General features: G+C 35.8%; 2 protein-coding genes across 2 annotated transcripts; both read right to left on the reverse strand.

Moving 5' to 3' along the window:
• Positions 1 to 285: 285 nt before the first annotated feature.
• LOC147865818 (uncharacterized) lies at positions 286 to 11,061 on the reverse strand. Its single transcript, XM_087316182.1, has 17 exons — positions 10,620 to 11,061; positions 10,107 to 10,172; positions 8,997 to 9,167; positions 8,636 to 8,710; positions 8,405 to 8,555; positions 8,237 to 8,301; positions 8,021 to 8,097; positions 7,831 to 7,940; positions 7,528 to 7,581; positions 7,310 to 7,441; positions 7,160 to 7,231; positions 6,178 to 6,249; positions 6,067 to 6,098; positions 5,839 to 5,952; positions 2,067 to 2,219; positions 1,184 to 1,555; positions 286 to 880 (listed from the first exon to the last, which is right to left on the reverse strand). Exons 1-17 carry the CDS (start codon positions 10,980 to 10,982, stop codon positions 731 to 733), a joined length of 2,229 nt encoding a protein of 742 aa, XP_087172308.1. The 5' UTR covers positions 10,983 to 11,061; the 3' UTR covers positions 286 to 730.
• Positions 11,062 to 13,050: 1,989 nt separating this feature from the next.
• Positions 13,051 to 23,847, reverse strand: LOC147865819 (uncharacterized). The gene is made up of 19 exons (XM_087316181.1): positions 23,768 to 23,847; positions 22,070 to 22,202; positions 21,910 to 21,979; positions 21,347 to 21,829; positions 20,912 to 21,097; positions 20,712 to 20,825; positions 20,359 to 20,417; positions 20,211 to 20,277; positions 20,044 to 20,095; positions 19,803 to 19,895; positions 19,231 to 19,314; positions 18,616 to 19,073; positions 18,473 to 18,534; positions 18,329 to 18,398; positions 17,805 to 17,885; positions 15,657 to 15,758; positions 14,022 to 14,194; positions 13,800 to 13,932; positions 13,051 to 13,459 (listed from the first exon to the last, which is right to left on the reverse strand). Exons 2-19 carry the CDS (start codon positions 22,102 to 22,104, stop codon positions 13,322 to 13,324), a joined length of 2,460 nt encoding a protein of 819 aa, XP_087172307.1. The 5' UTR covers positions 22,105 to 22,202; positions 23,768 to 23,847; the 3' UTR covers positions 13,051 to 13,321.
• Between the last annotated feature and the right edge of the window lie 210 nt (positions 23,848 to 24,057).

Consider the following 24,057-nt stretch of genomic DNA (forward strand, 5'->3'; position numbering starts at 1 on the left):
GGTACAGACCTTCAGAAATTTGGAAGTATTGTTTTTTAAGTTGTGGGAGGGTGGTTCCATTGTTATCTTAAAGTTTGGTACTTTTAGAATTTCACTTGGAAGATGTTCCATCACTAAATTTCAAACACGTGACTAATTCATCTTTTCCTTCGTTGCTTATACCAACATTCAATGAGTGCCTTTTCAAACATATCTACATTTTACTTCCTTGATATTCAACATGATTCTAGAGTGAGATGTTGCAACAAACCAAGTAGGGTCCTAGACAATAGGTTGATAGCTAGAAAAACTAGAAAAATGGTAGAGACTTACCAATTATTCATTGGGATGAGATGATTCTTAACCCATCCACTCCAAGAAACTCCCCCACACAAAAGATACTTCAGGGACAATATCACTCTGAAATGAGAGATCACAATGAACATAGGGGAACCAAACCGATGATCTTTTAAAGACTCTTTTGCCTTTGATCATCTGGACCATTTGCACTGAAGTTTACATACATGGGTGAGGTGGTGGAGAGAGTTCTGATATGTTTACTTAGCAGTCATTTCTCTTGGGGCCAGCTTCAAGACGGAGGCATTGAAATTAGAGTTTCCTTTAGGATCTTTGGAACGATATGATATGTTTGTTATAATAGTGATTGTTATATACTAGAGAATAGTGGTTAAAGTTTTAGTCTTTATTTTTATTGAGTAAAAATGTTAGAAACGAGAGAGCCAGTTATCTTTTAGATAGGGATTCCATTAACTATGCGTAGGACTCTTTGTATGAGCTCCTCTTTTCTTCCACTAACTTTGGTTTTGTTAGCACTGAGGAAACATTTCAGCTCAGGTACAGTCAGATCATTAAGTTTCCCCTCGCTGCATTTGCTGAAGATCTATAATTATATGCAACATGAATAAATAAGACTTGAGAATGAAGTTAAGCTCAAAATGGATGAGCAAAGAAGACTAAGACTTAGAATACAATTAAGCTTAAAACGAATTGCAAAATGAGACAAAAAATGGAAGTTAAGCTTCAAATAATGGCTGAGAATGAAAATAAGCTCTAAAAAATGAATGAGAAGTAAGATTTAAGAACGTAGCGAAGAATGGACAATAATATCTTCCGCTTGATAGCCTCTATACGCGAATAGGAATAAGAACGAAACTAAACTTAGGAGAATGCTCCTATGATATACCTTCTGTTTGATCCCCTGTATATTTAAGTCTGCAGTGGATTTCTTCTCAATCTGTTTTGCTGGTTTCTTCTCTTTTGGATTTTCTGGTAATTTTCCCACACTGATATATTCTTTAATTGGTGTGAAATGAACATTTTCTTGTGGGCAAACAATCATTGAAGCAATATTCTCTTGTGGAGAAACTATCATAGCATCCATATTTGCTTGTGGAGAAACAATTATAGAAGCAATATTTGCTGGTGGAGAAACCATCATAGCAGCATTTCCATTGGATGAAACAGCAATCTGAATGTCTTCCAAGCTTTTGGAAACCTTATTCTTCTTGTGTTGCTGAGCACTAGATTGTTTTTCTTGGGAGTCACACTTGAATACCTTGATAGGGGCATACAGTCAATGTTAATAGAGAAGCCGTAGCATAATATACTGGGGAAAACAAACAACAAATCTGGATCAATACCAAACAAAAAGATGTAATAAATAAAAACAAAGATAAACCATACTGTCAAGAGCTTACATTATGTATTCATAGATACAATGAACCGAAACAACTGAAATGTAAGCAAAATGAAGTACATAAATATACAGAACCAAAACAAATGGAAACAAACACAAAGAATTAAATATAGTAAACCATACAGAACACTTTTATGCTATACAAACAAATTCCCTTAAACTACAACCATTTGTAGCAACAAAATGGAAGCAAAACCATAAGAGCATACGTAACATACGACGAAATTGTGAAGCAAAACAAATGTAAATATTTTCTTAACAGGTTAGCGAAATACAGAAAGAAAAATGACAAAAAGGATTAGATACAATACACAGTCTAGATGCAATTGCAAAACAGTTGAACAAAACATGTACTTGCGGTTTCCTTTACCTTCTTTCTAGAGACAACATTTTCTCTTGAACCATTACCAGATGATGTCTTTCCTACATTAGGTTTTAGTTTTGATCCTGCTGGTGGGTGTGCCTTTATTGATTTAGATACATATTTTTTCTCATTGCGAGATGGAAAGCAAACATTAATCATCTGTGACAAAGAATCTCTCTCTCTCTCTCAGCTTTTCTCTCCTTGTCAATCATCTCTCTCTCTCTCTCTCAGCTTTTCTCTCCTTGTCAATCATCTCTCTCTCTCTCTCTCTCTCTCTCTACAGAAAGGTCAATCTGCTGTTGAAAAATGCATCTCTACAATAGAATACACTGTAAAGAACGAAATGCAATCATGGGCAAGTGTAGCAAAAGATGTCAAAACCCAACCTGGGCATGCTCAGAAAAAATAAAATGGAAATGCTCCCTCAATTGAGGTGGTCAAAAAGCATAAGGAGAACACTCATACATAAGCTAGAAATGATGAATAGAACATTCTAGGAAGAAGGTGAAAAGGACGAATATGTGTGCAAGATGTTAGATGGGTTGAAAAAGAAAGCCCCAAAACAAAATGCTAGGAATCTCATAAAAAGGATTGGAAAATCAGATATACTCCAATTGCTTCAAAAAAGAAAGTACAAAAAAAGCTTTCCTATCAAAGAGAAGGACACTTAGGGGCGACAAATATATTTAGATCATAGATGTTAAAAAACGTTTATTCTATGTTTTAGAATACTTTGCAGTATTATTCACATATTCTATGTTTTAGAACTGCCATTTTATAAATCCACGTACGTACTCTAGGTATTTAACAAGTATTTAACGTAATTAATTTTTTTTAACCTCTCAAATTTACTAAGTATTTAATGCAGTTTACACTTACTCTATGTATAGATAAAGTATCGCCTACCCTTCTTGTTGATGACTCCCTTCCATCACACCCTTGACCACCTCCCATACCCTGCCACTCCCTCCCAAGCTATCCACCCCCTTCCCCCTCCTATAGACCTCACTTTCTCCCTCCACTTCACCTCAACGAACGAGGACCTGGCACAGTGCACCCAGCAGTGTGCACTCATTAGGTTGGGTGATAAAGTACCGACCATACGTAGCACCACCCATGAAGAACAATAAGGATTAAATGCAAAACCAAGAAACGGGGGAATATAACAAAGTTTGCCCTAGAGTTTTAGGCCTAATGGCCACCTCAATGTGAAAGGGGACAATCTCTTTGTAAAGGAGCTATACAAGTCACTTTTATAACTTTTTTCTTCTTGAACTTTTAGTCTAGAGCCTCCTCTGAATCCAACTGGAACTCTCTTTATCTCTTCCCTTCATACTATCTATCAATCAAGTGATTAGGGTTAAATGCTACTTAGCCAATCACTAATCACTTATTCTATTGTATAAATTGTGGGTATCTAAATTAATAGAGGTGGGTTACTATTTATACTTTTAATCTCTTTGTTTGTGTTTAGTAACGTTCATATCTAACGAAGGCACATTCAGGTATCAACTAACTTCATAATGAGATTAACCCTTCTAAGAGAGGGAGGTGAGTGAATTTAGTGGCTCGAGAGTGCTTGAACCATTCTCACCAAATCACCATCAATATAGCATGTGGCATTTTGGAGAGACAACTTTGGCAGTATAAAGACATATATCCTATTGATGGCCAATCAGGCGAGAGTTGTAGTCAAACACTCTCGAGCCACTAAATTTGCTAATCTTGATCCTCCGAACTCTCACTCACCTCTCTTAGAAGCGTTAATTTCACTAAGAAGCTTGCTAATACCGCAATGTGCTTTAGCTCTCAACACATATGCTAGTAAACATAAGCAAAGAGATTAAATATTAAACGCAGACAACACATAAAAATGGGAGTTGTGTGTGTGTATCAGAGAGAGAGAGAGAGAGAGAGAGAGAGAGAGAGAGAGAGAGAGAGAGAGAGAGAGCTTGACCTTGGATTACAAGGGGCTCGGAATCCGCAAAGCTAAAAATGGCACAAGAGTGTGTTTTATAGCTCTTTTACATAGAGATTCTCCCCTTTCACATTTATAGCTAGAGTTCTAGAGCTAACTTTGTCATTCACCCCTTTCTTGGTCATATTTCTTAGTATTTAGTACTGATGTCGATGTCGATGCCTTCATGGGCTCGGTAGATACATACATACTTAACATCCCCCATAACCTAATGAGTGTGTACTATCGCGCACAACGTGTTAGGTCCTAGTTCGTGGAGGTAAAGGAGTGGGAAAGGGGAGGCTAAAGTCGTTGGGTGTGGGGAAGGAGTGGGTGTGAGTGTGAGTGTATGGAGGGTGGCTAAGGGCGTGAGGGGAGGGGTCATCAACAAGAAAGGTAGGGTAGGAAGGGTAAAGTCTGTGGAAGAAATGTCCGTGGTATTTATCTATGAAGGTCTTCATCACCCGGAGCATCCTGGCTATTTTGGGTTTATGCCAAAGAAAGGCTATGGCGGGCACCAAGAGAGGGGGGATGAAAACAACATTCATACACATCTGTGAGGGATGGCTCAGGAAACACTGCCTAAACAGAATATTGTGCTAGGATCATCGATGAAAGGTAACCCCTGGGCACCAGGCAGTTCAATGAGGGTATAGCCATACAATTATTACTATATGTTGATGATATTGTGCTGATTTCTGACACTCCAAAGGGACTACAAAACCATCTAAACGACTTAAAAGTATTTTGTATGAAAAAGGTTTGTCAATAAACGTGGATAAAACTAAAGTGATGGTGTTTTAACACTTCTCAAGCATGAGAATCTTCTTGGGAGAGGAAAAGGCAGCATACACATGCTCCTACACATACCTTGGAGTAACATTCACAGGGTTTAGGTTCTCCTTACAGGAGGCTGCTTATGCCTGACTTTCTCGAATAGGCAGCTGCGAACTTCGTCACACTGGTTAGAGATTGGGGTAGGTAGATATGTATGTACAAATACATCTAGAAGAAAGATTCTGCCAATTGTGTCATCAGCGAGAGGAATCTTTAGAACATTATGTTTGTCACTCTAGTGTTTTTTATGAAATAAGAGGGTGATACTATTGCCTCTTTCAACAAGGGTTTGGTTCACTATGGAAAGTAATGGAATATGAGGACCAATGGTGCTTGGACTTTCCTTGCTAGAACTAATGAGACAAGGAAAAGTTGTTGACACAGGGACAACAGAACAGCCACACAACCTCATCAACAAAGAACAATTGCGACTTTCTTTAGCCCCATCACACCTACTGATGCTACAAGTAAATCAAAAGCTAGACAAATGGGATCCTGACCAAGACATAACAAAGGGGTTACAATAGATTGGGCAATAGCAATTTGTCATGCATGTAGGTCCCAACCCCATGGACCATGATCTCACCACCCTTGTCATTGCCAAATAAAGGCCATTATCTCCCACCATTGCAGGTGCTTCCCTCATTTTGGAGATCTCTCTGTTTTGGGTCGACCTATGCTAGAGATATTTTGAAGAAAAAAATTGCAATATATCTGACTTGAGAATCTTACATGTACCAATAACAAGATTCTTTAGTCTCTTTTGATCTTATTTACTGTTTTTACTTAGTAACATTTATTTGTTTTGATTTGTTGTTCTCAAAGACAAGACAACACTTCAGATGTAATCTCTTGTTTGGTTTTATAGGCCATTTCGGCCTCCTAAAATACATTAATATATCTTTCTTTCTTTCTTCTTTCTTGTGCATCTTTTACACCATTACGACAGAAAATTACTATTGTTTCTCCTTAATAATCACTGACCTTTTTCTTCCCTAGAAGCTCAGATGCTTCTAGATTGCTACTAACAGAAGTTGTATAGTATTGCAGTTCTTCATGCTTTTTGAGCAACTTGGTCCCTAAATTCTCCCTATTGGGCTGTAAAACCATTTTCAAGAATATAGTAAGAACAATCTGACAACTATAATGTTTCCTTACAAGTCAGGTCATTTTGATATACCCAATTTCCTTGTATTAAACTCGTGAACCCACCTCTTTATGATATTCTGTGATAACACCATTTCCTACACATGAGGTTTTAAAAATCTAAGTTATAACAAATATAAAGTCAAAGGCAACAACCTAATGATTTCAAGGAAATACCACTGTTTTTCTTCTTTTGGAAGATGGGGATTCTCAAATTGTATGGCAAATTTTCTTTCTCTACTAAATTCTCTGCAGAATAATAGATCATAATATCATGCTGATCCATAACACAGATGATAGAATGGAACTCAAGAACCGGTTTCACAAAAAATGGAAATGGTCTCATCTTATATATGGTGGTTGAATTTTACACTTCCTGGTCACAATCATGTAAGAATCTAATAATAAAAACTACTTCTGGTCTTAAACTATAACTTCATGCATGAAACTGTGCCTGGTCAATCAGTAAAGAAAACTCTCCTGTATCACACAACAAACAAAAATGATGGCAATACAATAAAGACACTACCCCACTTTTACATGCAAGAGAGAACAAATTTAAGTGGTGCAAAGCTTATATAAGCATATATCATAGAAGTCAAGAATATGCCCGATCACAAGTGATGCTATAAAGTATGTGATCATCGAGGATAGATTACTAGAGTTGTTAATGATGAAGAGACAAAATGCTCAAATGTCAAAATTGGAATATTACGTTGCCTCGGCTTAACCTTCAATGTTAGCCCCAATACAAGGTAAAAATGCCAAAAATGTATCCAACCACATCACACTATCCGTCTATACGTTGGTTTTCAGAGAGCCTTAACACTTTTGGCATCATCACCTAAGTATGAAGACATGCACGGGATGCAATGAAATGCAAGCGGAGGATGAATATCACTTACTTCTGGTATGCTCAGCATATAAGGTGATTCATGAGAAGTATGATGACTTTTAGACAAGCATGATAATTTTAGTGTCATACTCAAACCTCCATCGAGAAGGGTAAAAAATCTATTGTGTTCTATGTGAGACAGTCCAAGAGTGGTATACATATAGTGCGACTACATTTTCATTTTAAGTTTATTCAAATGGGCATAAATTTACAGCGTAGCTTCACCAAGAAGTGGAGTTATTTTATTGTTCCTGATAAGCATACCTGGGATAGAAGATTCAATGATTTCATTAGCTATATCTGTATGAAAGGACATTGGTTTTTGTCGTCGAATACCTACATAGATGAATATCTGGATTAACTGCCTTCTCATTTGACCGCTGTTCTAGAAATGCTTCTCATAAAAATCATTACTTTGTAGGAATGCTGCCTCCAAGTTGTGCACAGATGATCGAATATCAAACCTTTCCTTGTCCTCTTTCAGCAGAGAATCTTGAACTGGTATTGATTTTGCAGTTGTCCAATTTGAGCTTGCTGATTTCTTGTCTGTTTGATATGAGTATAAGAGGTCAATACAATCCCTATCAACAAGAGAACAATTTAAGATGAGAAAATAAATATGTTTTGGGCACCTGCAACAATTGCATTTATTATATGTAACGTCCCAATACTGAAGAAATTCCATCCTGTCCCACAATGCCATTTACCACTTGAGGAGATGCTTTGAATTTTTTCTTGAAAATGTGTTTCGATTCATATCTGAGATTAAAAATTCTTGAAAATGGTATCCATTGAGATCTAGGGTCAACATATGCCTCTTGAAATAACATCATATTGAAGATCAAAATGTTCCTCTTAAAAATGGCACCATTTATATCCAAGATTAGCATATTTTCCTTGCAAATGAAATCCATACATATCAAAGCTCAACATACTTGAGATAGATAATATAATCTTCTCTAAGGCTGAGAAAACCTTGCTTTTCCTAACAGAAAGAGGTGTAACAATGAGACCAGGTCTTTGAAGTACAAGATACGAAGGAAACCTGGAAATTCAGTACATATTGATTCTTAGCTTGAAAGTAGTTGATAGAGAATCAGATAAATTTGATACATCAATCCGTACCAAACTCTTATAATGTCTTCTTCGCATGAAAAGGAGACTTGAATGTAAAATCCCTCTCTTGGGATTATAGGCCCAAACTAAGATCAAACAATGAGAAAATAGAAAAACCTTGAGATGATCAAAACAAATTTGAGCTGATCTTAATGTCATGTTTCACAAAGTAGCCAACTGGAGTATATCATCTTTAATATCCTGCAATAGGATAGTTTTACTTGCCTTTCCTGCAAAAATTTCTTCTAGTTTTTTCACATCCACGTCTTCTGGTGCTGATTTGCTACAGCCTATAGAGTATTTTCACAAATGACTCCACTGTATATACATTTTTCTCACATGATATGGAATGTAAGACCAATATTGCAAATAAAGACAGTTTTCACTGGTTACCAGATACAAATCCTTCTCTCATTGAAGGAAAAACAATGCATTTCACTTTCTGCATATCATCTGGGGCCATATTCTCCAGCCACTTATCAAGTATTACTTTGCTGCCATCTCTGAATGCTTTCTTTAAAGGCTCAGATAGAAGCTCTACAATCTGCCAAGAATATAGACCAGAATTTCTTCTGACATATGTTTCTCTTACTAGAATGTGTTTTCAGATGTCTAAAGTCTCACCTTGAATGGACGAAATCTGATGACATCAGGTGAAAGGAAGAAATTGATGTGGTTACTTGTATCAGTCTGAATATTCTGTCAGAAGAAATCAGCAGTGACAAAGTTAATAACTCAACTTTTGCAGTAGATTACCTAACTCCTGGTCTGCTAGCAGAAAGAAAGAAAGAGAAGAGGGAATCAGCAACAGTAATCTTGCAGAAAATTAGCTTAGTGGTCTACCAGAAGGAAGTAACAAATTGCATTCCCAAAATTCTATTTGAAAGAAACGTACAAATCCTACAATTTCTGTTGGTTCACTATTGAGCCACTGTTAGATCTGATCTAAGATATTTATAACGATTTCAACTTGAAAGGAACTTACGAATTCTACTACTTCTGTTGGTTCACTATTGAACCACTGTGTTAGATCTGATCCACTCCACACAGCCAAGTTACCTTCACAGACAATCCATCCATCTCTAACAAGTGCTTCTCTAAGACCACAAGTAAAAGCTTTTTGCATCGCAATCCCTGCGCTGAATATTCCCCCTTCCTTGCAAAAGATGGATCATGGTTTAGGAATGCTTATTCATATACAATTAACAAATCCTTATAGATCGATCAAGCTTCATATTCATCTCATTATGCAAAAGATTTTTGAAAATGTTTAGAGTAAGGAATTTTCGTCAAAATACAAGTAATTCAAAAAGGATCAATCAACCTTCAAATAACTTTTCTGATTATGCAATATATTTAAGGATTTCGGATTCTGATATTCAACATGCAAGCAATTCATAATGCATCATCAATCAGGCTTGATATACTTCATCAGCTTATATATAAGATTTTACAAGGAATGTTTCCCACTATATGCAAGTATTTCATCAAGGATTTGTCAACCTTCATATTATTTTCACTATGTACAATCAATTAATCATACATTAAGAATTATTCATGCTGCATAATTCCTTTAAATACAAGACATGTAGATATAATCATCAAACTATCAGTAGTTGATTAAGGACACTCTAAGCTTCACAATTCACCTAAATGCAAAATGTTTGGGGAAATTCATTAAATATATGGAGGTATATCATTTAGGATCAATCAAGCTTAATATCATTTACTTATGCAAAGGACTTACGGAATTCTTTTTTACCATAATGGTTCATTGAAGCTTCATATCCATCTATTACATGCAAAATAGTTGACAAGCTGTTTTCCAGACATAATACTTGTAACCAATCAAGCATCAACATGCATGTTTTTAATGAAACGTCCCTACATCTAATTTAATCCTAGCATTGATTATGGTTCATTGAAGCTTCATATCCATCTCTAACATGCAAAATAGTTAACAAACTGTTTTTCAGACGTAATACTTAATCCATAAAACATCAACACTCATGTCTTTAACAAAAAGTCCATCAAATTTAATCCTAGCATTGATTATCCTCTCTAGAAAAGTAAGATCTCCAAAGTTTTATATTACTGTAGCTGCAGATGCATTAATCGATGCTTCTTGCAAGATCTGATGTACCTCACTTTTCTTTTCAGCCTGCCCAAAGAAACACAGAATTTATAAGCATTTAAGTAAATTAAGATCATTTCCTTCAACCAAATCTTTGTACCAACGCAGATAAAATATAAAAAAATATTGCAGGCACCAAAAGAACAAATACTGAATTCCCATCAAATCATTATAATGCGGATCAACTATGAAAAACCTTAGAAGCACGCAGAAGAAATATATTGCAGAATTCTTGTTAGTTAATTCCTTTCAACATCAATTCAGATTTTCTTCTTGTACTGACGTAGACCAATAGAAAAACTTATAAGCAGAGAAAATGAAGATGAACAAAGTTAGCATGGGCAAAAAAGATACTGAATGCTCACAGATTTCTTGTAGGCTTTCTTTTAGACTGAAAGAATAAGAATGATGAGAATTGAAGGAAAAAGGCACGAAGAAAGGATGAACGAAAGAGATGAAAAATAAAAAACTTACAGGGAAGACAACGGTAACAGTGTTATGATTGTAAGGAAAAGCAACGAACACATTTGCAGGATCAACATCAAAATCCTTAATCTCAGACGAGATTCTTGCTGAAGCAGAAAGACGTCGAGAAAGAAGAAGGCAATAATGATCGAGACGATCCAATGAATAATATTGGCAGTACTTGAAATTAGTCGAAGGAATCATGGCGTCTAAATCAGATTGAAGATCAATACTCTTGACAGAATCGATGATTTGTGGTGAAGAAGAAGAAAGGAGAAGGTAACGGAAACCATGGTCGAGAGAGACGGGAGATACTGTTCGCAGAACGAAAGGGTTTCCGCAGAAAAGGCTTGCAGAAGAAGAAGACATCATAGCTGAGGAGCTTTGAAGCGAAACAAAACTCAGAATCTTTTTATTACTATTGAATTTTGAAATCTGAAGTTTGATTCCATTCCATTCATCACCTTCAATTTCATCTCATTCCATTCCATTCCATCCCATTCCATTCCATTCATCACCTTCAATTTCATCTCATCTCATCTCATTCCATCCCATCCCATCCCATCCCATCCCATTGAAATTTGATTCCATTCCATTCATCACCTTCAATTTCAGCTCATTCCATTCCATTTCGTCCCATCCCATTCCATTTGATCTCATTCCATTTCATTCCACTTTAATACAGGATCAACAAGAGAAAGAAAGGCGTTATTCGTTCATCTTCCTATATATCTACTCAATTAGACCATTTCATTTCTAGACAAAACTGAGTGAGCTTGAACAAAAAGAAAAGTGGATACACCTATTAACATTTAGGTTCATCTTCCTATATATCTACTCAATTAGACCATTTCATTTCTAGACAAAACTGAGTGAGCTTGAACAAAAAGAAAAGTGGATACACCTATTAACATTTAGGTTCGAGATATCAACAAGCTCTTTACCTACAAGAGATCTGTTATGCAATGCTAATCATAATAGTGAAGGTTACATTATGATTCTCATTAAATACATGTCGGTGAAGAGCACCACCACAAACATTAGGAAATACTAACACATTCCCACCGACAATACCTTAGGTATGGGGTGTTGGTAATCATGGTAAAAAGATGCATATATGACATTCTTGGAATATTTCCTTAACACATATGAAGCACTAACCTTTTTTCCATCGCCATACAGCAGCAACACATTGAAGACATTGAACAATTTTTCAATAGCATTAAACATTATAATCTAAAATGTAACAACTTTTGATGTCAACACTTCATAATCTCTCATGTTAATATTGTAGTCGTTGAGCCTACCAACCATGATACAAAATTTTGATCAATTATGTCTCTAGTTCATGTGAAATATATTCAATCTTAGGACATTCACCTTGTAGTTATGACGAGTGAATAAATTTTGGTCAAGTCCTACTCCCACCCACTATCATCTTAAGTATCCAATATGAAGGGGCAACCATGTGACCTTGCCACACCCTTGCTTTCTCTCTTTACAAGATTTATATACATAACAATCATGTATAGGCAAGGCACTGTGGACATGTAGGCGAGTCAAATCCCATCATTTTACAACTACTTTCAATGGTGTGAAAAGGTTGTATGGCCATGTAGTCATACATGTGGAAAGACGACAATGAAGAAGGCATATTGATATGGCATTTCCAATGACACTTCATATTTGAATATCTTAGCAGCAAAGAAACAAAACATGTAAGTAACATCTCCAAACATCGATCCCCTTCAATGGTGAATCAAACAACTCTTGCATCAAATGTTTGTATTGGATAGCTGTATTCCAATGGAATAAATTTACCAGTGTTATAAATGTCAACTACATCATTCATTTAATAAAGTTCACCTCTATTTCAAGAGGACGTCTAAACCTTTTCAATTCTAGAGTATGGATAATATAATTCATGTCTACAGTACTTCTGAATTCAGTATCTATTTAAAATAATTTATCATGCATAGATACTTTACACCACTCACCCAAAAGTATTCATGCTATCATGAATCGACGCAACTTGATAAAAGCATTCCACACAATCAAATACTTAAATTGAAGACGCAAAAACATAAATCTCAAACAAACTATAGCATCTACTAGCAACACATAAAAAGCCAAATTTCATTCATTTTGAAGCAAAATTCTCTAGGGATACTCATATCCAAAGACATTGCTGTACCTTTACAATCAACATCAGAGTATTATCCATGTCAAATACAATTAACATAGTAAGAAGTGATGCAAAACTCAACAACTCACTTATTTGAATGTTTGTACATATGGCAAACGTCAGAGTATTATCCATGTCAAATACAATTAACATAGTAAGAAGTGATGCAAAACTCAACAACTCACTTATTTGAACGTTTGTACATATGGCAAAAAGCATGAGCAATGTAGATCATAGATAAAGTTGAGATGTGAATGAGTGTCTAAAACCAGAGTTGTAAAATCAATTATATACGAGTGTTATGAACAACAGAAAAATCCTCCAATGTGAAAGAATGCTCTTCCGGTCAATTGATATGACCATCCTCATAGGTCTTTTTACATAAATAAGAGTTTTTTGAAGTGTACAAGACTTTTAGCAGAAAAACTCTTTACAATCTTTAGCGATCCTTCAAAAAATCGTTGCAAACCTGTTGTGGGCCCAAAAATTATAGGAATTACAAGTGCCTTCTATCATCATATATAGTTTAGAGAGGATCTTTCTCATCAACTGCAGTTTGCTTTGCAGCTTCATCACTCCCCTCTTTTCCATGCAAGGGTAATACATCTGCTTCAGCACTCTGTTGGTCTGACACTTCAGGTTGATTATCAGAACTTGGTTTCCCCTGTGTCACAAAATTATGACATTAGACAGATTTGCTTTCAGTACTAAAAGATGCAAACTAAATCAAATTACTTCATCAATCCAATAAGTTAAAACTTAAATGACACTACATTTTCTATCCAGAGGATAAGATATGGAAGGGAGGAACTCCCCCAAATATCCCTGTTCTTTTCTTTATTTTCCCTATTCGTTTCCATTTTATTTACCCAAATGCCCTTGGTCACCATACAATTGACCAAATAGCATATATGATTCCTAGAGAGGGAGTCATTTTAAGAAAAAACGAAAAACTCGGTTATTTCAGAGTTTCTCAATATAGATTCTAGAATAATCTCAGGTACCTTCATCATGTCTCTCCATGAAAGGGAGAATCGTCTTGTCAACGATCCCTGATTTGGTGATATGTTACCATGCTGTGAATCACTTCCAATATCATTAACCTTTTCTGCTGCTGGAGAACCAGAATCACTAGATCTGATTTTCACAATATCAGTTCATATGCACATTATGTACTTAATAACTGAAAAAACAAAATAAGTTTGAAACAATAAAGATAAACATACTTTGATGTATTCCGCGACCACAACCATCGTGAGGGTTCATCTCCTTGTGTTGATCGTTTGGAAGGGCCACCACTTAAAGCCTCATACTGCAACGTCGCATTGAGCATACTCTCAGCCATTGCAGTTCGTTTCTCCAGCTCTTTGAGAGAAGCAGTTGCAGCTTCATACTTAGTCTGGTAAAATAAATAGATGATGTTAATGTTTCATAAAATCTGTATGACTCACCTTATCTTACTGCCTAAGATATGGTTATATAAAGAAAACAGGATACGAGTTAGATCAATTTACAGCAGTTTCACATGGCACTATCATACTTCTGACAAGTTAACGTTTTTATTTTTTCTGTATTCTTTCTTTTCAGTGCTTACACATTATAGCTTTACTATATAGTCCATTGTTGCTTGAACTTTCACCTAGGATCACAGATTCTTTTTGTAAACTTGTAAGTCCTTCAGAGTTGGGCTACATTTGAAGCAGTTGTGAAAGAAAAATTATTCAGAGTTGGGCTTACACATCTTTAAAAGGATTTCATCACTTCATTGAAATTTGTGATAGATACTTTTACCACATCAAAATGTTACTTATTACCATTGCTCACCAAGGGCACTGTACTAAGATTACGCTTGGAAAGTTTTTGTAAACTCTGAATTATAGGATTTACAGGAGAATTGCTCTGATTTTTTCACTTTATGTCTTGATTTCTAAATTCAGAAAAAGAGAGTGAAAGAAAAATTGTGATTTGCATCTGATTGCTTGTTCTTCTTCTTATGCTTTCGTTCATTTCTTTTTCTAAGTAAATCCACTTAATTGGGTATATATACGAAGATAAATATATATGATGTTTGAAGGTTATGAAGTCATAACTATATATACGAAGATAAATATATATGATATATGAAGAATAGAATGTTGGGCATATTCTTGCAAGACATCAAGTGATATCAAGGAATTTTAGAGTTAGCTCAAGCTCCAACCCAAATAGTTTTTGGTCAAGACAGATGAAACTAGCCAATGGTTCTCTCCAGGTGAACTCGAAGTCACTTCTAGTCCAAAAGATTGCAGTTAGTAACACGGGAAGTATTAAACACCGAATGATCTAATGTACAGGTGGTTTTCACTCAGTGATCACTTCAGAGAAGCAGGCCAATAAATGAAGAGAATTTAAAAATATTTTCATCACTTGCTAGATGTTACTTCCAAATCAGCAAAATCCTCAAATGAAAGTTTGGTCACATTTTACAAAAAAGCATTAGGTGAATTTGGAGGGTGACTATAGTGCAACATTACATGTTTGTTTGAGTCTGTATTTGAGATTCATCTTGTCCCCAAACAAATTTTCCATGTTAACAACTTGCACGGGGTTTTACTAATTTCTGAGAAGGTTGAAAAACATTACCACTCTATGTCAGACTACCCCTCCTAACCACCAAACCAAGCTCAATGTTGAATAACATTGAGAGCCAAAAACTCTTCTAATTAACTCATTTCATTTCTATTCCTTTTGTGGTTCTCACAGATGAGACAACAAATTCAGTTTGCCCGTAGGTCATTTAACACACCTCCTTTCCTTTCTAATACATTATCAAGACATAAAAATGGCAAAAAGGAATTTGACGAAATAAGATGAATGAATACCTCCAATTCATTCAAAAGTTTACGCTGAGTTTTGGCATCCTCTTCAGCAAATCTTCTAACATCCTCAGTAAGTTTTTGTTCATGCTCCATTCGCACCATCACCTAAATCATGACACACCAAAATCAGCAAGTCAATCCCTTCACAACCATAACCCAGCTGTCTGGGGTCATTGCTATTGTTCATAACCATGTAACATCAGATCATCCAACATTAGGTACACACATCACAAGGGAATGTTACACAGTGCCCATATGAAATTTTTTGACTTTTTAAAATTTGAAACGGGCATCAATGTAGCATGCAGATTCTTCTAAATCTGGTGTGATAAAAAGCTACAATTGTCAGTTCACATTACTAATATTGTCACAATTTGTAAGCAACCTTGATTCTCATAAAGAAACATATCTGGTGGAATGCTTCTAAGTGGGAACTCCAGATCCTTTAGTGACAAGTTCCAATAGAAAACCAACATCTACTGCTTAGATGAAGCATGATAGTAGATTACAGGAGATTGATCTCAAGGCAGAGTAAGGTAACCTGCCTCACCAGGAACAAAACTTTGAAAAATGTATCTATTTTTGGAAGCTTATGTTCTCCACTATTTATGTTTAAATTCCTAACGAGGCTTAAGATCCATTTCGATCAACATTACAGATTTTCACATTTAACTGAAGCCGAGATAAATTGGCATGAATTATTTGACTTCTAGCGGATCTCAACAGCCCTCTCACTGTGGTTCACTAAAGCGTTCTGGATGGTTTTACACAGTTGCCTCAAATTGGTCCCATATTCATTGTAAGGGACATATTAGGATCACAAATCTCCATTCACGCTCTAAAGTGAAATGGGAGAGATATATTAGGACAGAACACAATTATAAAATTCCAGCCATACAATAAAAGAATACACCAACATATATTAGCTCCAAAGCATTGCGTCTCTAGAGGTATACGCACAACCAGGCAGACTATGTACAACAGTACAAAATCTGCAAGATTTTCGAGCATACTCCTGACTTTTCTGAAATCCTAATTTCTATCCATTCATAATCAACCAAGGAAAGCTAACAAACACTATCTGCCATAAAGTTGTGAACCATAGACTGCAGGTGGGAAGATGGGTATTATAGATATCTACAGAAATGTGTAGGGGTGGGTGAGAAGATGGGTATTACACATGTGATCCTAATCATAAGAGCACTTACACTCACATGATTTACAATACTTACAGGTATAGATTTTTTATCAAATTTCTCTGTACATGTGAGACAGGTCATTATTAGGCACAAATGGGTACATACACCATCTCTTTGGCTTTCATTCATCTTCTACAGTTATCTAGTAATACCTCTGACCACCCTGCGCCATATTATGGTTTGGTTTAAACAAAATTGCTTTACCAATTTAAGTATATTTATTTTGGTTTGAGGTGCTCAAAGATGAGAAAATTTTAGGATTTAACCTCTCTTTCAGACCTAAATGCCATTTTGGCCTCTTAAAATATGTCAGTATGCCTTTCTTTCTGGTTCTTACTTTCTTATATTGTTTCCTTTTCTCTTGACAAATATCCACGTGATGATTTCAAGAGTTAAACACGTCCTCATAAATTCTTCGGTACAGAGAAATTAGGAGAGTATAACAGGGACTACTGTACTTTCCCCTTATTTTCTATCCACTGTTTTATATGTTTCAAGTTTTGGATATCTTTGCAATGATTTCAAAATATATTTCTGTCTTGTATATGCTTTTCAAATTATTTTCATTCTATAGAGTTGTTTACACAAAGAAAATAGAGTATAAGAAGCATCTAGCATTATTGTACCCCTAACTTCCCACATCTAAGAATGGGTTCTTTTACTACCCATCATTACCTTGAGATATGCCCAACTTTGATTTAGTTTTACCCAGTTAACTCAATTTCGTATATGCATAGAAAATTAATGTATTCGTATGTACATGTGTTTTGATATTACATCTTACGCTTCATACTTAATTGTTCCTTAGTCAATTGTAAATACTCATAAACAAAAATATAACTTTTTTGACTTGGACTCATGACACATTAAGAATGCCCATTAATCTTTTCACAAATGCAGTCAAAATTCAGGCATATGGGTGTGCATTAAATTAATAAGGCACCTTACATACCTGAACCATTGCCTGCTCTTGCTCTACCTTGTCTTTGAGTGCTTGTTTCAAATAAGCTACTTCTGACTGTAGTGTTTCTACCTGCCAATTTCTAGTTCAAAATCATTTCAGATAAGAGAATCACCTAAATTGATAGAATAGAGTCTTTTCTTATGAAAGTTTCAATGTTAGATATCAACATAAGTCATGAAAGTGTATTCTTATTAAAAAACACATCATGCAGTATAAGTCCAAATAGAAATTGGAGATGAAAAGGAGAGTTCTAGCTGAATTTCAACCATATTTTCCCAGAGGGTAGAGTCTTGGTTTACCTACACTAAAGGCAGTGAAAAGGCAAGCAGCATGCAAAACATTTTTATCAACTTAATCATCCATCACTACGAGATCTATCACCCAAATCAATCAATCAAAAAGTAGCAGGCAAACCAAAAGAATACTAGTTGTTGAGTAAGCATCTTAGAAAAACATAAAAATCCTTCCTTCATAATCACACTCCACAAACATAAAAATCCTGCTTTCATAACCTTTGCAGAGAGCAATCTCCTGTTGTCTTCTTTCACAAGCTCCATGAAAGCACTTTCCAGCTCCTCTGCCCTGATAATGGTCAAGAAAATTTATGTCACTGGAATTATATTTAAGAATTCTACATGTCTGAAATTATTCCGAACCTGAGATTTGCTGCTCTTCCTTCCTCAAGAGCTATAGAAAGCTCCAGTTTCAAAAACTTGACCTGCATATCATTAATAAACAAAATTTCAGGTATTGATAAAAAATCTGAAAATGATTGTTATTTCTTGTCAATAATAATTACCTGATTTACTAGGTCGGACAGTAGAGTCTTGGTATCTATCGCTCCATTCAGGATGTCATCATCCAATAGTATCTCATCATCTCTATACTTCAAACTAGCATAGTTGTCACTATCCTTATAGAACTCATGAGCAGAATCTCCAATTGACATTGGTTTATTTGCAGATTCTTGATTGTGAATGGCATTTTTTGTTTTGTCATAATTACATAGTTTCGATGAGAATGCGATTGGCCCATAAGCTTCATGCCATATAGATTCATCAATCACACGACCAGAAAACTTTGCTAGAACTATAGGGCGATATTTCATTCGCAACTCTTGTAACTGTGACTCGTTTATAGACTGGTATCCCACACAAGCAGTTAATACTAGCTGACTGCTATCAAATGTTGAAGATGCCAATGACTGTAGCATTGTCACAGCATCTCCAGCATCTTTTGTTGTCATGATTGCTGAACCTGTAGAGTTGAGAAACACTTTCAGCACAAAACCTATTTACAAGCAGAGGTGTGGATTTTAAAAGAAAGGAAGCTTAAGCAAAGTGAATAATTCAAACATATTTACCAAGCACAACGTGTGGGTTTTAAAAGAGAATTTCAAACAAGACAGTAGTACCATAAAGCTCCATTAGAGCAAGTGTTGTCCTGAACAGCATGCAACGATTTCCTTCATACAAAAGAACATCCCATACTCGCAATACTGTGCAGTCATCCATGAAAATTAGATTTAATCAGAGCCAATTTTATATGAATAATGAAGAGATAAGAGCAAGATATGGGTATACAGTTATCAAATTTTTTATTGCATTACTCAATAGCATACAACACATGATCAAGCCTTAGCTTGCATTTAACCATGGGCTCTTCATGAACACGTAAAGAGAAATCACTACTATTAAATGTGAGAACTTGACCCATCAACAGAAAAAGAAAAACTGCATCTGAATCAAGCAGCAAATCATTCTTCAGACAGTCAGGGTACTTGTTCACTTGATATGTGGCAGGGCATTTATTTAGTCATAATTAACAGAAGCATTAACTCTATCTGCCAGTGTACTTGTTCACATCCTGGGTATCAAAGCATAAATACTCCACTAAACATTTATATAATATGTATACTCTGTCCATATGTATGTATTTAACTCAATGAACAACAGAACATAAGACAAAACATTAGCGTTGCCATACCACTTTCCCACGGCAGAATATTTACAAATATGGATAAGAACCAAGGGCCTGTAATCCATGCCACCTGAACTCCAAGTGTGTCAAGATGATTCACTGCAAAAATAACAAATTTAATTAAAATGTATGTTTTCATTTCTAGACATTTGATGTACTTTGCATATTTATTTAATTATCTTGAGAAAAAAGGGCTTTTGTTAATTGTGTACTTATAATTCCAAACCAAAACCTATCAGGCACTCACTTAGCCTTGGAAAGTGCTTCTGAACCAACTCCTCTAGAATCAATTGGTCAACCTAATATAAAAGTGCCACACGTCAAGACTTCACAATAATTTGATGTTTTTTTCTTCTCCAGCAATACCGTTAGAACTGAAAATACCATTAACATGGAGGAGTCAACAGATCAGACCTGAGATTCCAACATTTTCTCTGAATAGTATCCCTCAAAGCAGTCATCTAATACACCTGTCAAAGTCCTGTGAATAGAGCAATCAATACCAAGTTGACATACTGGAGATCTACAAATCCTTCAAAAGCAGGATGTGTGAAAGAATTACCAAAATGCATTGTCTTCTGGCATCATCAAAAGAAGGAGCCCTGCAAAGAAATTCATTGCCTAAAAATAGAAACATACACACACTGTTATAATCCTTGAATAATATAAAAGTGGAATACCGTTCAAAGAAATTTCATGATTCCTTATTCAACATAATGGAATCGCTAGATTTTAATGATCACTAACAGACAAATCAGAGCAAAATCCACAAATTGAATGTTTATCCGAGAACGGATAAGGGGCCTTTAATTAACAGAAAGCAAAGGAAACGAGACCTTTGGCACTGCAATTACAGCGATAATCATCTACTCATGAAATGTAGAATGCTCAATAAGTCTCTAAAAACTAAAATACCTGGCAATATCCAACATTAGGATTATGACGAGCATATGCAGTTAAAAGTCGTCGAAGTGAATTTCTACCATCCTCCCCTAATGCTGGATGGCCTGGAAAAGTCCTGGGTAAGTCCTACATCATGCAAAAATCCACATCATTCTTCAACCAAAACCATATGATTCCAGGAGAGTGGAAAGGAAGAAAAAGTATTTGGACACCTTCTCGATCTGGTTAGTCCATTTCTCGATAATTCCTGTGTCAGATACTTTGAAATCTGAAGAGGTCTTGTTACAGAGACCACCTGAGCCATTACTGTCCCCACCTCCATCAGCTAAGAGTGTTAGAAGTGCCTGGTAATGACCATGTACTCTTCGTGCACTTGATCCCATGAAAACCTGCCATACCTGTTCACAAAATACAAAGAATCTGACTAAATTCAATTCATGATATGAATGAATACATGGGCACCTCAAAATGCAAGTATCAGATGTTAGAAATTCAAAAGATCAGTTTAAACTCTGATGATCCAAAAACATTAAGGCATTCAAATATAAGTGTAGTTTCATTTCCTGATGTGCAAAATGCAGGCATCCCAATGTGAATCCAATACGTATGTTCAATTCCCAATATCTATCAGTAAGAAGCCACCTTACCTCACCCCTCATAGCCATGGGCACACCTCCTCGAACCAGAGCATCAAGCTCTTCTTTCCAGGGACAAGGATCTTCTTCATGATCACTTACTTCATTAGATTCTTCAGTGAGATAACCTGCTGAACTATGAGTTTCTTGGGCCATATCAGATCTCTCCACATCATAAAACTCATCATCAGATTCATCCTCTGACTCTCTTTGGCTTGATGATTGATAGATCTCTCCCTGACCAGCAACTGATCCATTGTTCACTTGAGCATCTTTCTTCTTCTTTTTAAAGCGATGTTGCAAAGCTCTTGCCACAGGATAAAGACTTGGTCGTATCTCATTCCATGTCTCGAATTTCTTAGATTCTCCCTTCTCTCTTGCATGATAATATTCTTTCCTAGGACTTTCACTAGCATCATCAAGTGATTCTACTGTTGACTCACAATAGGTTTTTAAAAACTGCTCCCATCTTGCTGATCGTTCTGCCTCCTCTTTCTACAAAGAAAACCCAAGTGAATGCACAACAACATAATCACAAAAAATACTCTCTGTAATATTTTAATTATTGAATGTACCTCATAAATAACAGCATACTCTTTGTAGCGTTTTAGATGATGAGGTCGGACGGTGAACCCATAAATATCCCTGTACTCTTTTCTTTATCTCGTCAGTACAAAGCAATGTATTTCAATGAAATGAAATGTGGAATGTGAAATGCTTAAGTAAAAACGTCACCTTGTGAGCTCAATGTGGTTGCTACATTTTTCCATTGCTTCATTGGGGTCAAAAACACCTTACAGCATGAACCCCATTGCCCATAGATCTATCTTTCTTCCTCTCGCTATCCTTGAACTCTTCATATTTGAGTCTAGAGCGATCAAATAAGAGATTAACGAGGTCAAAAAGTTCAGCATTTAAGCTGTCCTCGTAAATATGAGGTCAGATTGTTTAATCTTCAAAACCCAAAAATTGCAGATAGAGTTCAGCAAAAGACACGTGAGACAATAGATGCTAGAAGCCTAAAGGCGGGAGTATGGGAAGAGAGTAGTCAGCCAGAATTATAAAAGATCAGTGAGTTTTCCATTTCAGCTGATTTTCAGGTAGTTCTGTGACACATCATTTATTTTCATGGCCAAATTATCGAGATATCAAAGTTCCAACTTTTTTGCCATTTAAGCTGTTCTCAATAGATTCAAAGACAGATCCTTTACTTTCATAACCTACACTATTTGCAGAAAGGGACCAAAATTCAAGAGAATATTGCGATTTTAAGTTGATCTTCAGGCAAATTTCAGGGCGGGCGATAATCTAAATATTGCAGAAAGAGAAATATGATATTTATTAACGTGATCTTGAAATAAACTCAAAACGAAGATAATTTCAACTTTACAACAAGAAAATTGTGATCTTCACTGCATTCAAAGATAGATCATTTAGCTCCATAACCTAAAAACTAAGTAAACACGTCGAGTTCAAAACACGTGTCATATATTAAGCCGATCTTAGGTAATTTCAAAAGGCAGATCATTTTATTGTCATAACCAAAAAATCACAGAAAGAGTTCAAAATTCAAACTAAGTGTGCTTACTAAGGCGTTCTTCAAGGTAAAATCCAAAAGATAGATCATTTTAACTTCATCAACAACAAACTGCAGATGGAGCTCAAAAGTGATTTTCCATTCAAGGACAGATCACATACCTTCATAACAGAAATTCTTTGCAGAAGAACTCACGGTTTATGGAAACATTTTGACATTTAAGCTGTAAATTCAAGGATGGATCATACTATCACCATAACCTAAAGTTGTGAAAAAAACTTCGGAAAAAGACACAAAACGGAGGATTATTGAAGAGAGAAAAAAAATGTAGGCAGAAAAAATACAACAAAAGGTCAAGCTTACGAAAATGGATGAAGACCCAGCCTGTAGTTATGAAATAGAACTAGGAAAAAATGAAAAAAAATCAGAAATCAAAAGAGAAGCGTAGCATGGAAGTAAAAGTGCGGTAGATTAAAACCTAAATTGAGACAAACAAGAGAAGTGAATCCACATAGTACTGAAAGTGAAGAGCTAGCTAAAAGGGAGAGGTACATTTAGTAATTGTAAATTGGATTCAGTACAACTTAAACTTCGAGGAAAATGAGTTGTCTTTTCAAAGCTCTGCATTTTCCCTTTCTGCAAACAAGAAATCGAAAGAGACAACTGAGAAAGAGGTGTGAGACGGCAGAGATCTCAATGTAGAGAAAACAAAATGCAGTACCGTCAAACTAATTGTCTTTTTATTCTGGTCGCAAAGGAGCGAAACAGAAGAAACCAATCATGAGGAAGGAAGGAGAGAAGAAAGCGAAAGAGAGATCGTGAAAAGGTACGAAAACATGAGAAATGGAGATGATGAGAAAGAAAAGAGGGGGAGAGGTGGAGGGGATGGAGATTACCTGTAGATAGAGATCGGTGATGCAGGGAGAGAGAGATTAGCGATGGAGAGGGAGAGGGAGAGGGAGAGTGAGAGATTATCCTGTAGAGAGAAAGAGAGATCAGTGATGGAGGAGACAGATTACCTGCACACGCACGCACAGAGGAAGAGGGGCAGATTACCTGCAGAGTAGCGATGGCGGGTGAGCTGAGGGTTAATTACAGAAGTGATGCAGAACGTGAAGAAGAAGAAGAAGAAGAAGAAGAATGAAAATGCCTGTTTTTTAAATTTCTTTATTATAATTATTATTTA

The sequence above is a fragment of the Azolla caroliniana genome, unplaced genomic scaffold (genome assembly GCF_043228905.1).
Source record: "Azolla caroliniana isolate FFs.n. ecotype wild unplaced genomic scaffold, voAzoCaro1.0.p SCAF_3, whole genome shotgun sequence".
NCBI classification, from domain to species: domain Eukaryota; kingdom Viridiplantae; phylum Streptophyta; class Polypodiopsida; order Salviniales; family Salviniaceae; genus Azolla; species Azolla caroliniana.

Coding starts and splice junctions, on each gene's coding strand:
- LOC147865818 (XM_087316182.1), bottom strand. CDS start 10,982: ATGATGTCTTCTTCTTCTGCAAGCCTTTTCTGCGGAAACCCTTTCGTT. Junction 6,250..7,159: donor CATTGAATCTTCTATCCCAG/GTATGCTTATCA, acceptor ATTATTCTGCAG/AGAATTTAGTAGAGAAAGAA. Junction 6,099..6,177: donor CCAAAAGAAGAAAAACAGTG/GTATTTCCTTGA, acceptor CCTCATGTGTAG/GAAATGGTGTTATCACAGAA.
- LOC147865819 (XM_087316181.1), bottom strand. CDS start 22,104: ATGGAAAAATGTAGCAACCACATTGAGCTCACAAG. Junction 20,418..20,711: donor CTAATGTTGGATATTGCCAG/GTATTTTAGTTT, acceptor TTCTATTTTTAG/GCAATGAATTTCTTTGCAGG. Junction 19,315..19,802: donor TATTCTGCCGTGGGAAAGTG/GTATGGCAACGC, acceptor ATGACTGCACAG/TATTGCGAGTATGGGATGTT.